The sequence below is a fragment of the Ailuropoda melanoleuca genome, chromosome 3, assembly GCF_002007445.2.
Source record: "Ailuropoda melanoleuca isolate Jingjing chromosome 3, ASM200744v2, whole genome shotgun sequence".
NCBI classification, from domain to species: Eukaryota; Metazoa; Chordata; class Mammalia; order Carnivora; family Ursidae; genus Ailuropoda; species Ailuropoda melanoleuca.
The window spans coordinates 1569455-1581019 of NC_048220.1; the positions used below are offsets into that span (position 1 = coordinate 1569455).

The 11565-nt window shown below is 42.0% G+C and overlaps 1 protein-coding gene across 1 annotated transcript in view; it reads left to right on the forward strand.

The window, feature by feature from the left end:
* Positions 1-10888, forward strand: part of LOC100479036 (olfactory receptor 2Z1) — a 27444-nt gene extending 16556 nt beyond the window's left edge. Inside the window, exon 2 of the mRNA XM_034655710.1 lies at positions 9922-10888. Within this exon, the coding sequence (XP_034511601.1) occupies positions 9922-10888 (967 nt within the window). The remainder of the gene's footprint in view (positions 1-9921) is intronic.
* The last annotated feature ends 677 nt before the right edge of the window (positions 10889-11565 follow it).

An 11565-nucleotide genomic window follows, 5' to 3' on the forward strand; every position in this document is an offset into this window, starting at 1 on the left:
GGGGGTGGGGGAATGGGATAGACTGGTGATGGGTAGTAAGGAGGGCACGTATTGCATGGTGCACTGGGTGTTATACGCAACTAATGAAGCATCAAACTTTACATCGGAATCTGGGGATGTACTATATGGTGATTAACATAATATAATAAAATAAAAAAAAATTAAAAAAAAGATCCTAATTTCAATTCCTTTGGATAAATACATAGAAATATTATTGCTGGGTCATAGGAGCTGGCGATGAGGATGAAAAGATGTTGGTCAAGGGACACAAGGTTTCAGTTATGCAAGATTAATAAATTCTGGAGTTCCAATGTATAACATGGTGACTATAGGTAACAATAAATACTGTTACCTGGCAAATGAGCTTGATTGTGGTGATTATTTCACAATGTATAAATATGTAAAATCATTAAACTGCGCACCTTAAATATATACAGTAATTTTTGATAAGACTGGGGCTGGACATAAGCTCTTTTTTATTACCAGCCCAAGGAGACTCTGGAATGCACCAAAGCAGACCTCCCTTCAGGTAGCTTGGACTTTTCATATGCAGAGAACTGGATCATATGATCTTGTGGAATATTATCTTATGATTCTTACCAGACTAGAACAGCTCAAGGATATAGTCCATGACTCAAAATACAAGCCCACTCTTGGAGACACTTAATAAGTATTGTTGGATAAACAAAGAGTAAGATCATATATGAAGAGCAGAGATACCAGGGAGAATCAAGTACAAAGCAATAAACAGGGTTTTCCCTGTCTTTAGTCAAAGACTAGATTTACACATAAGTCATTTACAGGTGGGTTATTCAGGGGGATTATTCAGTGGGTAGAGAACAGCATGCATGAAGGCTGTTAATCACTTTTATCTGACTAACAATTCTTGGATCTCAGGTTAGTTCATGATGACTGAGACTGAGGATAGCTGAAGCTGAGGATAGAAGAACCACAATAAAGTAAGAAGAAATATGGGGGAATAGAGAAAGCATAGCAAAGAAAAATTGACTTCGCGGTCTTAGCTGTGGTGACGCCCATAGCACTTTAAATATAAAGGTAAATTTAACAATGAGGTTGAACAAAAAGGTCATGCACTTTTGGAAAATAAACTCATATTATTTCATTTCCCACTCAAAATCCATGGTGACTTTAGTGTGCATAGATACCTCAGTTGCTGACTGTACTTTCTCTGGTAGAATAGTAGAGCGGTGGTCAGTGAACCACAGAAAGTAGCCTGGTGAGGCCTATGCTTGGTGAAGAAAAAAGATTCTTTCTCCAGGGCCCTCCGCTTACACACTCTCCAGGACTATTTGAGCACTTGGAACCTTGGGACAGGCAAGAGCTTGATATATAAATGTTAAAGGAAAAATACAGTGTTGCTATTAGATCTCATAGGATTAAAAGCAGAATGTTCCACAAGTATCTTCCAGCTCCAGGAATCACAAGACCAACATTGCATTAGATTATGATCAGTGGTAAATAAATATGCTTTGAATGAGTAAAAGCAAGAATGAATGAATAAAAATTCTTCAGCAGCAAAGTAGGTTTAGATCTGGTTAAAATATGAATAAAGTTGGCAGATGCAGGAGCCATTATTGATCCCATTATTGATCTCAGTGTTCCTGGGCAAGATGCTTTTCTTTTGGCGTCTCAATTTCCATCTCTGCAAAATGAGTTAATAGCATTCTCCTCACTCTGTTGTTAATTGAGATTATAAATTCTGAGAGCACAACAGTCTTATCTCTGAGATCTGTGCATATTCAATAACAGCAGCAAACTTCTGACTCTCTGATGCACAATTTCCTAAAAAAATGAAGTAATCAAGGAATGAGATATTGGATATGGACCATATTTTATAATTCTCTTTATACTATTCAGAGATAGGGCTTCATTTATTGTTTCGAACACAGATATCTGATTAATTTTGTGGAGAAATAGACCAAATTCATTGTTTTCACTAAACTCAATCCAGGACATCAGTTTATTAGGCCTGAGTAGATGTAACCACCAAACAGTCATGTTGTGGGGGGATCTGTGCATGTTAACATGACCTAAATTCCCACATATCTATCTAGGGCTGGCAGAGTGCACATGGTACATGCTGGCCACATGGTAGACCAAGGAAGTCATAGGCTTCACTGCAGACCTGGGATCACACCCCAAGACAACCTTGAACGCTATGCTAGTTAACCTTTTTTCATCTGTAAAATAATGATCTGTTATCACTTTCATTATATTAGTATAAGGACAAATTGAGATAATGTGTTAAATGTTTAATACAAAATAAGAGATAAAGAAATATTAGTTTGCTTCCCATTGGGATTACTTTTAGAATTGAGGAATAAAAACCCATTAGGGCAATGGGACCCAAAAAAACTATAACTAAAATCAACTTCAGTAGATATTTTGAAGGAAGGGAAGACAGGAGGTAGGAAGAGAGAGAGAAACAAGGAATGGAGAATGAAGCATGAGAGACTATGGACTATGAGAAACAAACTGGGGTCCTCAGAGGGGGGGGTGGGGGAACGGGATAGACTGGTGATGGGTAGTAAGGAGGGCACGTATTGCATGGTGCACTGGGTGTTATATGCAACTAATGAATCATCGAACTTTACATCGGAAACCGGGGATGTACTGTATGGTGACTAACATAATAAAAAAACATTAAAAAATAAAAATAATAAAAAAATAAATGACAAAAGACTCAAAAAAAAAAGAAACAGGGAATGGAGGGAGGGAGGGAGAAAAGAGGAAGGAAGAGATGGAAGAAGGAAGGGAGGGAAGGAGGGGGAAGCAAGAGAAGAAGGAAGGATGTTTCTTCACATCTCTAACTGCTGCCTGGGGAGCAGCTTCCCCCAAACGCAGAGATGATGCTATGTTGATCTAACCAATGGTATCTAAGCTGGCCCACAAATACCCTGTATATATAGAGCTTTGAAACACTAGTGTGGGGGCCCTGGAGCCCCTGTAGACACTGCCTTATGGCTAAGGAAGTATTCATGTGTTTTTCCGTAGGAGGCACCACTTGTCCAGAAACAATGAACTTTATCTCAGACCTTGACATTTGTGTTTATTTAGAATTCTTTTCAATCTATATCATGTCTCCTTAATGAAGCTGCTTAATTGCCTGCACGGAAAACCTTAGGCAATACTTAGGAGCCAGCAAGGAGAGAATCACTGGCTCCCTGTTTTGGAAAACATCCCGTCCAGCTGCAGGGCCTTAGGTGTCCGCACAGGTAAGGAGCTTGCTCCCCTATTTGTAAAGAATCCCAAAGGATGAAGATCCACAATCTTCTTCAATCAGCTAAGAAAACAATGTCTCTGCCATGACATCTTATTTTATATCCATTAATCATAAGTACTTTGTTAAAATGCTAGTGCAGGAGAACTAAGTGTGGCTAATTGCCCTCCATCTTCTTTTCTCCTGATGGTATATAAGATGTTTCTTTAGATGTTTCCATCCAGGTTTTATTTGAGCACAGTCGATAAATTACTCGGCTTATAGTTAAAGTAGGTCTACTAATTTTTCTACATTTAATCTAACATTTCAACAATTAATCAATTGAGTTACACTGGCTTTTGGTGGTCAGTTTTGAAGAGGTGAGATTTTAGAGAGCTGTCAGAATGTTGTCAAAACAAAATAACATGGTGCAACAAATAGTGGCTTCTGGTCAGACTGTATTTGAACCTTCCACTCTTGTACCTGCTATCTCTGAAACTTGGTTTTTTACTCTATAAAATGCAGATAATAATGCCTACCTAGAACACATGCATTTAGCATACCAGGCACAGTCCTGGCACATAGCAGGCTAGTGGGTAAAAATATTAAATCCTTTTGTGTATCCAGATGAAATCCCAACGCCATGTTAAGTCATGGAACAAAGAGATTCTTTCCTCTCCCCCAGACACTCCATCCCCTTGACCTATCTCAACAGGTGGTAAAACTGCTCACAGGTCAGACACTCTCATTGTCTCCCCAGCATTGGGTTCAGATTTTTGTTCATGGCTACAGAATGTCAAATATGTCAGCAGAACTTTGGAAAGTTCATCCGTAAATCAGGCCAATAGCGAGAGACCACATAGTGGCGAATTTTCTCTCACAGAGTCTGAGCCACATCCATGAGAGCCCACCACCACCCTTGTGTTACAAAAGAAAAATACCTGCCAGTGCTTCTGCACATATCTCACAAGCCTAAACACTCACCAGAAGAATTGGCTGTTTGTGCCAAGCTGCCCACTCCTTAGGAAACACCTGACTATGTCTGTTTGGATCCTATAAGACCCAGGCTAAAGTGGTTTTGATTCTCTAGGTAGATATGAATTTTCACTACTTAATTTTCACTACTTTAAAAGCACCTCCTTCAGTGAACTGTATGAGCTTTGGTCTTTCCCTTCACTTCTATCGTGATCATTCAACATAGTGCCAATCTTGGCACTATGGGTATTTTGGGCTGGTTAATGTTCTTGAAGGTGGCTATCCTGTGCACTGTACAATGTTTAGCAGAATCCCTGGCTTCTTCCCACTATATGCCATCTCTTCTTCTGAGTTATGACAACCAAAAATGTCTTCAGCCATTGACAAATGTCCCTGGAGTCAGGGAGGCAAAATTACTCCTGGTTGACAATCTCTGTGCTAGAGTGGTTCTCAAGCTTCAGCAAACATTGGACCAACTGGAGGGCTTGTTGAACAGTTTTGAATGATGACCCAGTGTTTCTGATGTGATAAGTCTGTGCAAGGCCTGAGAATTTGCATTTTGAAGAAGCAGCTAATGCTACTGATCTAGACATTCTGGTCTAAAGAGATCTGGGCATCAACAGTTGGCATACCTGTCATTCCTCTGTCTGTGAAATCCCTATTCAGTGTTTCCAGATTTGTCTGCAAATTAGAATGATGTGAAAACCCTTTAAGACTTCTGAAGACCTGACCATATCACAGACCCATTAAATCACTAATTCTGAAGATGATGCACATACATTAGCATTTTTTGAAGCTCTTCAGATGATTCTGATGTGCAGATTTGGGGGCCAAATCTAAATGCCATTACATCATCTGGGATTTGAAGTCATCCCAGCACACATATGCCGTAAGTATCAAAAACACAGTTACAACATGAGCACTGATCCATGAAGGACTGCAATCCTTAGTCTCTGTGGGTAGGAAAATAGGGCAAATTCAGTTACAAAAGCTTTGCAGTCGCAGTATTCTGAAGTGGGTAAAGGAGTGCTAGGAACAAACAGCAGCTCACCCTATTTGCAGTAAAGGCAGTTAAGGCATGCTGTGGAAAACAAGGCTCTAAGGGGGAAATGGGAAACTTTCAGAGGTGCCTTGTTGAAAGGAGATGGATGTTTGGCTTCAGGTTTCACAACCTTCCATGTGGACTCCCCAAGGGACTGTTTCAGTTTCTGAGCCACAACCTGGAGCCCAGCAAGGACATGGAAGAAGGAGAGAGGTCAACAAGAGACTGAGCCTCCTGGATGGAGACTGTACATTGGGACAATGTGAGGTGAGTGAGGGAAAGATGGGAGATCGAGAGACAGGGAAGTAATTCAAAACCCTCACCCCCATTCATGCAGCCCCACATTTGACAATGGGCAATTCCACAACTTCTGTCAAATTTTCCAGCATTTAAAATCTCTGACAACCTGACAGTTGTTTGATTTTTGTTTTGTTATTCAACACTTTCTCCATAAATGAGATATCTTGAATTGTAAAACCCAAGGCTGTGCTTTATTTAAAAAAAAAAAACAGGTAAACTGTAGGGGTATAGAAAAAATCTACCAGTACAGAAAAATCATAGGAGAGAGAAGGAAGACTAGGTCTAGAAATACCTGACAACATAAAGTGTATTGTTTACATTGAGGATCCGTTTTTTGTTCATTCTAACAGTTTTTCAATGCCTACTGGGTACTAGTTCCGATCTACACAGGCTAGAGGTGGCAGGAATAGAAAAACATATTCTCTTCCTTCTGGGAACAGTCTGAAAGAAAAGGAATCACCCTAAATAATTATTCTGAGCCATGCACACACATGTACTTCATACTCTGCAATGCAGGTGTGTGTGTGTGTGTGTGTGTGTGTGTGTGTGTGTGTGTGTGTGTTAAAAATGAGAAACTGCCATGAAAAGAAAAAATCAATCGTGTCAGGACAATCAATAATTTCTAGGAACAGTTGCTTATGCACAGCCCCACAGAGGAGGTATTGAATTCAGTTGGCAATACCAAAAGACAACCACAGAGGTATTAGTGTTTATGTGGGCAAGTTTGCATTTCTTTCATCTATTCACCACATATATCCCATAAGCCATGCTTATGGTATGCAAACTGCTTTATGTGGAGAAATATAAAACAAGGAAAGAACAGAGTCCTTAGTCATATGTAATACCCAGTCTAGGTGTTCAGCAGAGAAGCCCTCCCCATCACAACAAACACAACCCTTCCAAGGTTTCTGAGAACAAAATTTGTAGAAGAGAAATCTCCAAGTGGGAGGGACTAGGAGCTCTTTGCAGGTGGGTATAATTATTGATCATATGATTATTTTGCAAAACTGATTGGCTTAAGTGAGGGAGGGAAGTGTTCTAATATTTACTGAATACCTATTATGCAAAAGGCACAACCTCAGCATATTTCTAATTCAATACTCACAACAACCCTGAGAAGAAAGTATCATGACCCCATTTTATATAGAAAGATAAGCAGAGGTTCAGGGTTATAAAAGTGGTAAGAGTCGTGGTGTTAATAGTAGCTGACAAACAGCATATTCCTCCTGCCTGACTGTACCTCAGCTCTTCACAGGTATTAACCACTTAATGCTCCCAACAGATGCAACAATTCTGAGACAAGGAGTCTAAAGCTGAGTAGCCTAAGTTGCAGAGGTAGTGGCGTTGGGTCTTGAGCCCAAGCAACCTAACTCCAGAGACTAGGTCCTTAATCCAATGTTCAAACTTGGTAAAATCTGCAAAGGACATTCAGACAACTCTGGATCAAATTACTGCAGATTCTAAACATGTGAGTTCCTATTCTCTTTCATTTGCCTTTGTGGAAAAGAAAGGAAAGGAAACAAACGTAACTGATAATAGAGCTCTAGGAAAGAGGTCTCCAGTCGGGGGGTGATGTTTCCCAGCAGGGAACAATTGGCAGTATCTGCAGACATTTTTGTTTGTCACAACTGGGAGGGAATGCTATTGGCATCTCATGGTAGAGGGCAGAGATGCTGCTAAATGTATTGCAGTGCACAGGATAGCCTCTTATAGCAAATAATTATCCATAGTAAAATGTCAGTTGTGCCAAGCCTGAGAAAGCCTGCTCTAGAACAGTTAGGACGATTTTGGATCTGGCCTGGAAGTTCGAAAATTTGTTGACCAAGGCTCATGTTGCTTATGGATAAAATTCAGATGATGGACCAGGTTTCCTCCAGCTTAAAATCTAGTCGTTATGAGACTATTGAGACACCAAACAACACCAGCGGTGTCTACAAGGCAACAAAACAGGGGAAACGTGAGAAAATTCTCTTTTCGGGGAATGTTTTCAAATGCACCCAAGTCTCGTTTTACGGCAGGTTATGGTGAAGTGAACAGATCAGGAGAGGATTGCCATTAAAAAGGGAATTTTCTACAGTTCCCAAGAGGAGGGGGCATGCCACACCATGCAGTGCCACAGGGGGAAAGAAGCATCAGGGTTGTCAGGAGCTGACTGTAGTTTTTGCTGGAAGGATTGGGTAAGGCACAGCTGAGTAGGTTTAGGATTAGACTTATCCAATGCTGTTAGAATAATTGTGGTGGGCTTTGAGCTATAGGGGTGGTCTCTTGTTGCCTGGAACTTGTCCCTGGGGTGATTATAGCAGAGAGATATTGTTCCAGAATGATAAAGAGAGGCAGATGGGGGTGGGTATGTACTCAGGATTGGTTGGTTTTCACACCAAAGACATTATCCCCTGCAAGTTGTTCACCATCTTTATGATTTAGCAAACCTAAGAGGGACAGTCCCTTCCCAGGTCTGCAAAGCCTCAAGATGTCAAAGCATCATTAAATATAGAAAATAGATGCAGTATATCATATCTTCACTAAAAGCTCATCTTCAATGTTTCGATTTAACAGTGTTAACTTCTTGTGCTCAGCTCCAGAGAGAAGCTTTGGGATGGGCCCTGCTATATTCTGAACACATCTGATTCAACTCTAAATAATCTGTATGACCTGGCATGAGCATCCTGGAATGGTGAAGTTTAAGACCATAGATAAGATGGGTCCCTTGCCATAGCAAGAAATGCCAGGGTGAGCACTGAGGAAAACCTTTTCCTGACATAGCTCCCTGAGACCTACCTGTGGGACCTAGGACAAGCCCTGGATTCTAAGCTTCTTCATACCTTTGACCAAAAGCTGTGGGAAGTGGATCTCAACTCAGACCAAATGTCAGACTAGCCTGAGAGACTTAAGAAACACAGGTGGTCAAGGCCCACTTCCAGGACTTAGATTCAGGGAAACAGGAAACACAGATCACCCAAAGATTGCACAACTCTGCCGGTGATTCTGAAGGACATGCAGAGTAGGGAGACAGTCTGTCAGATCTCTGACATGCCACACCTCCACAACACTTTGATGCCCCTCTAGTCCTGTCCCAGTGACCCAACGGTGTCAACCAGCTCCAACATTCTCTCGTATTCTCAACTCATTAGAGAACATTGGGAAATTCATTTCATTTATCCTCATTCTCTCCATCTAAATCATGTGTATCTCAGGCCCAGAAAGATAAACTAGACTTCAAAACATCCCCTAGGATTTGGGATCCTAGAACCAAGGAAGCCAGCAGGCTACAAAATCTGGGAGTTTGACTGGGGGGCAGTTCTCTGCTGGCTCTCTTGCAGCAGGGTGTTTGGTCTAAGCTTGTCCCTCATCCATACCTTCTAAAACTGCCTTTGGGTGACTTCTTTCTCATCACAGCTTAACCTGACATTCATTGAAATTGACTGTACCTGAACAAAAGTAATTTGAGAAAGGAGAACTTTAAGGGCCTCAGATAACTTCCAAGGGAAACTATTGAAACTGGTTTACCTAGTCTTATTATGAAGTTCACAGGTTTATACCTACAACGAGGCCTATTCTCTATCAAACAGGTTCATAAGGGATCTTCTTACTAAGGTAAAAAGTAAGAAGATAAAGGTAAGAAGGTAAAGGTAAAAAACTGCTATAACAAATCCAGTGAAACAAGGTAATAGAATGAGGATAAAGACAACATACTGCCAGAAATCTACTTATGAGCAATTACTGCATCTGAGCACAAAGGGCATGTTTAGGATTCCTGAAGGTCAAGATGACAAGGTCAAGATGGCACTGCACAGCTACGCTAGCTGATAAAATGCACCCTGTCAGCCACAATCACAGGCTCTCAGCTATTTCTAGGAAAAATTCATCACATGGATCTTCATGCATCTACAATGAGAATTTAGAACCATACAATTCAGATACTTGTGGATCTAGTTCTTAGATTTGGCATGAAAGTGTTTATTTTTAACTTTTTTCCTGTGTGCATATTTACTTGTTTATTTAATTATTGAAAGTATTGTTAAGTATGTATATTTCACAAAACTCGGGGTGTTCTAATATGTTGTGGTTCTTTTTCTAGCTTTTTAAGGTGGAAACTTTGATCATTGGTTTTCAGTTTTTCCTCCTTTTTTAACACATGTATTTTGTGTTATGAATACCCCTCTGAGCACTGCTTTGGCTGCATGCCATGTCTTTTATAGTAGTTTTTCATCATGAAAGAATGCCAAACCTACAAAAATTTGCAAGAATATTAGGAAGAACTCCCACAGCCCCTGTGCCAGCTTACTGAATTGTTGCCCTTTGCTGTTTTCATCCATCACCCTCTCTCTAACTCAGAGTAGATGTTTCTGAGCTCTTGGTGAGTTGGTTTCCTTCCTCCCCACAGTGAGGCTTGGCAGAAGGCAGGCAGAGGGCCCTGGAACCACTCCTCCACCATTGGCTTTGTCCTCACAAGCCTTTTTAATGAGAGCCCAATGCACCTGTTCCTCTTCAGCATGGTTGTGGTAATCTACACACTAGCCATGGCTGGCAACACTGCTATGGTCTTCCTGATCTGGGCTGATGCCCAGCTCCACACACCCATGTATTTCCTCCTCAGCCAGCTGTCCTTCCTGGACATCTTCTTCACCTCGGTCACCGTCCCCAAGATGATAGCAGGCTTCCTCTTTGGCTGGACTAGCATCTCATTTGTGGGCTGTGGGGCCCAAACGTTTTTCTTCATGTTCCTTGGGGCTGCTGAGTGCCTCCTGCTGGCCCTCATGGCCTATGACCGCTACGTGGCCATCTGCAACCCTCTGCGCTACCGTTCACTCATGAGCCGCCAGACCTGTCTGCTCATGGTGGCCGCCTCCTGGCTGGGAGGGTCTATCAATGCCTCCATCCAGACAGCACTGACGCTGCAGTTCCCCTATTGTGGCTCGAGGAGGATTGCACACTTTTTCTGCGAGGTGCCTTCACTGCTGAGGCTGGCCTGTGCTGACACAGCTGCCTATGTGCGAGTGCTTTTTGTGACAGGTGTGGTGGTCCTTCTGGTGCCCATTGCCTTCATCACCACCTCCTATGCCCTCATTCTGGCAGCAGTGCTTGGCATGCGCTCTGTGGAGGGGCGTCAGAAGGCCCTAGCCACCTGCTCCTCCCACTTAACAGTTGTCAACCTTTTTTATGGGCCCCTCGTGTATACCTATATGTTACTTGCATCTTACCACTCTCCTGGCCAGGATGATGTAGTGTCCATCTTTTATACAGTTCTCACACCCATGCTGAACCCTGTCATCTACAGTCTCAGGAACAAAGAAGTGACAGGAGCAATGAAGAAGTTCATAGGGAAATGTGGGGTGGGTAGGACTGCTTAAGACTCAGGAGATGGTGTCCCTCTCCTCTACGATGTCCCTGTGGCTCCAGGAGCCCATTCTAGGATTTCCTTCTCAGAAGAGAAATCAAGAGTCCCAAATCCACATGGAGGGAAGTGAAAGATGCTGCCCCTCATTCCCTTCCAGCCGCTGCCCACCTCTTCAGAGAGTTATCCAGATTGTCAGTGTCCACTTCTCACTCCCTTCCCCCAACTCAACAGACTCCAGTCTGGCTTCTGTTCCAGCCATTCCTTGTTCAAAGTAGCAATAACTCGATCTCTGTGTCACTAAATGTCCAAGGGCATCTCTTCTCTCCAAGGGGACGCCAAAGCCCTTCATCTATGGCTATTTCCCAACTTTTCCTTCATTCCACTCCTCCAGCCACTCTGGCCTTCTCATTGTTGATCAGAATATCTAAGCACAATTCTGCTTGTGGTCCTTCAACACAGGGTTCCTGATGCCTGGGTGTTTTCATCCACATTTTTGCATGGCTTTCTCCTGCACTACATTTAGGAGCTTGCAAATGTGATTATATCAGAGATGCCTCCACTGACCAGCCTGTCCAAAATGGTATCCTCACCCTATTTCACCATCCCTTTCTAATTTAATTTGTGTATTCCATGTTTCTTTTCCCCTTTAGAATGTGCATTTCAGGTGATTTGAGGCTTTGACTTTTAGTA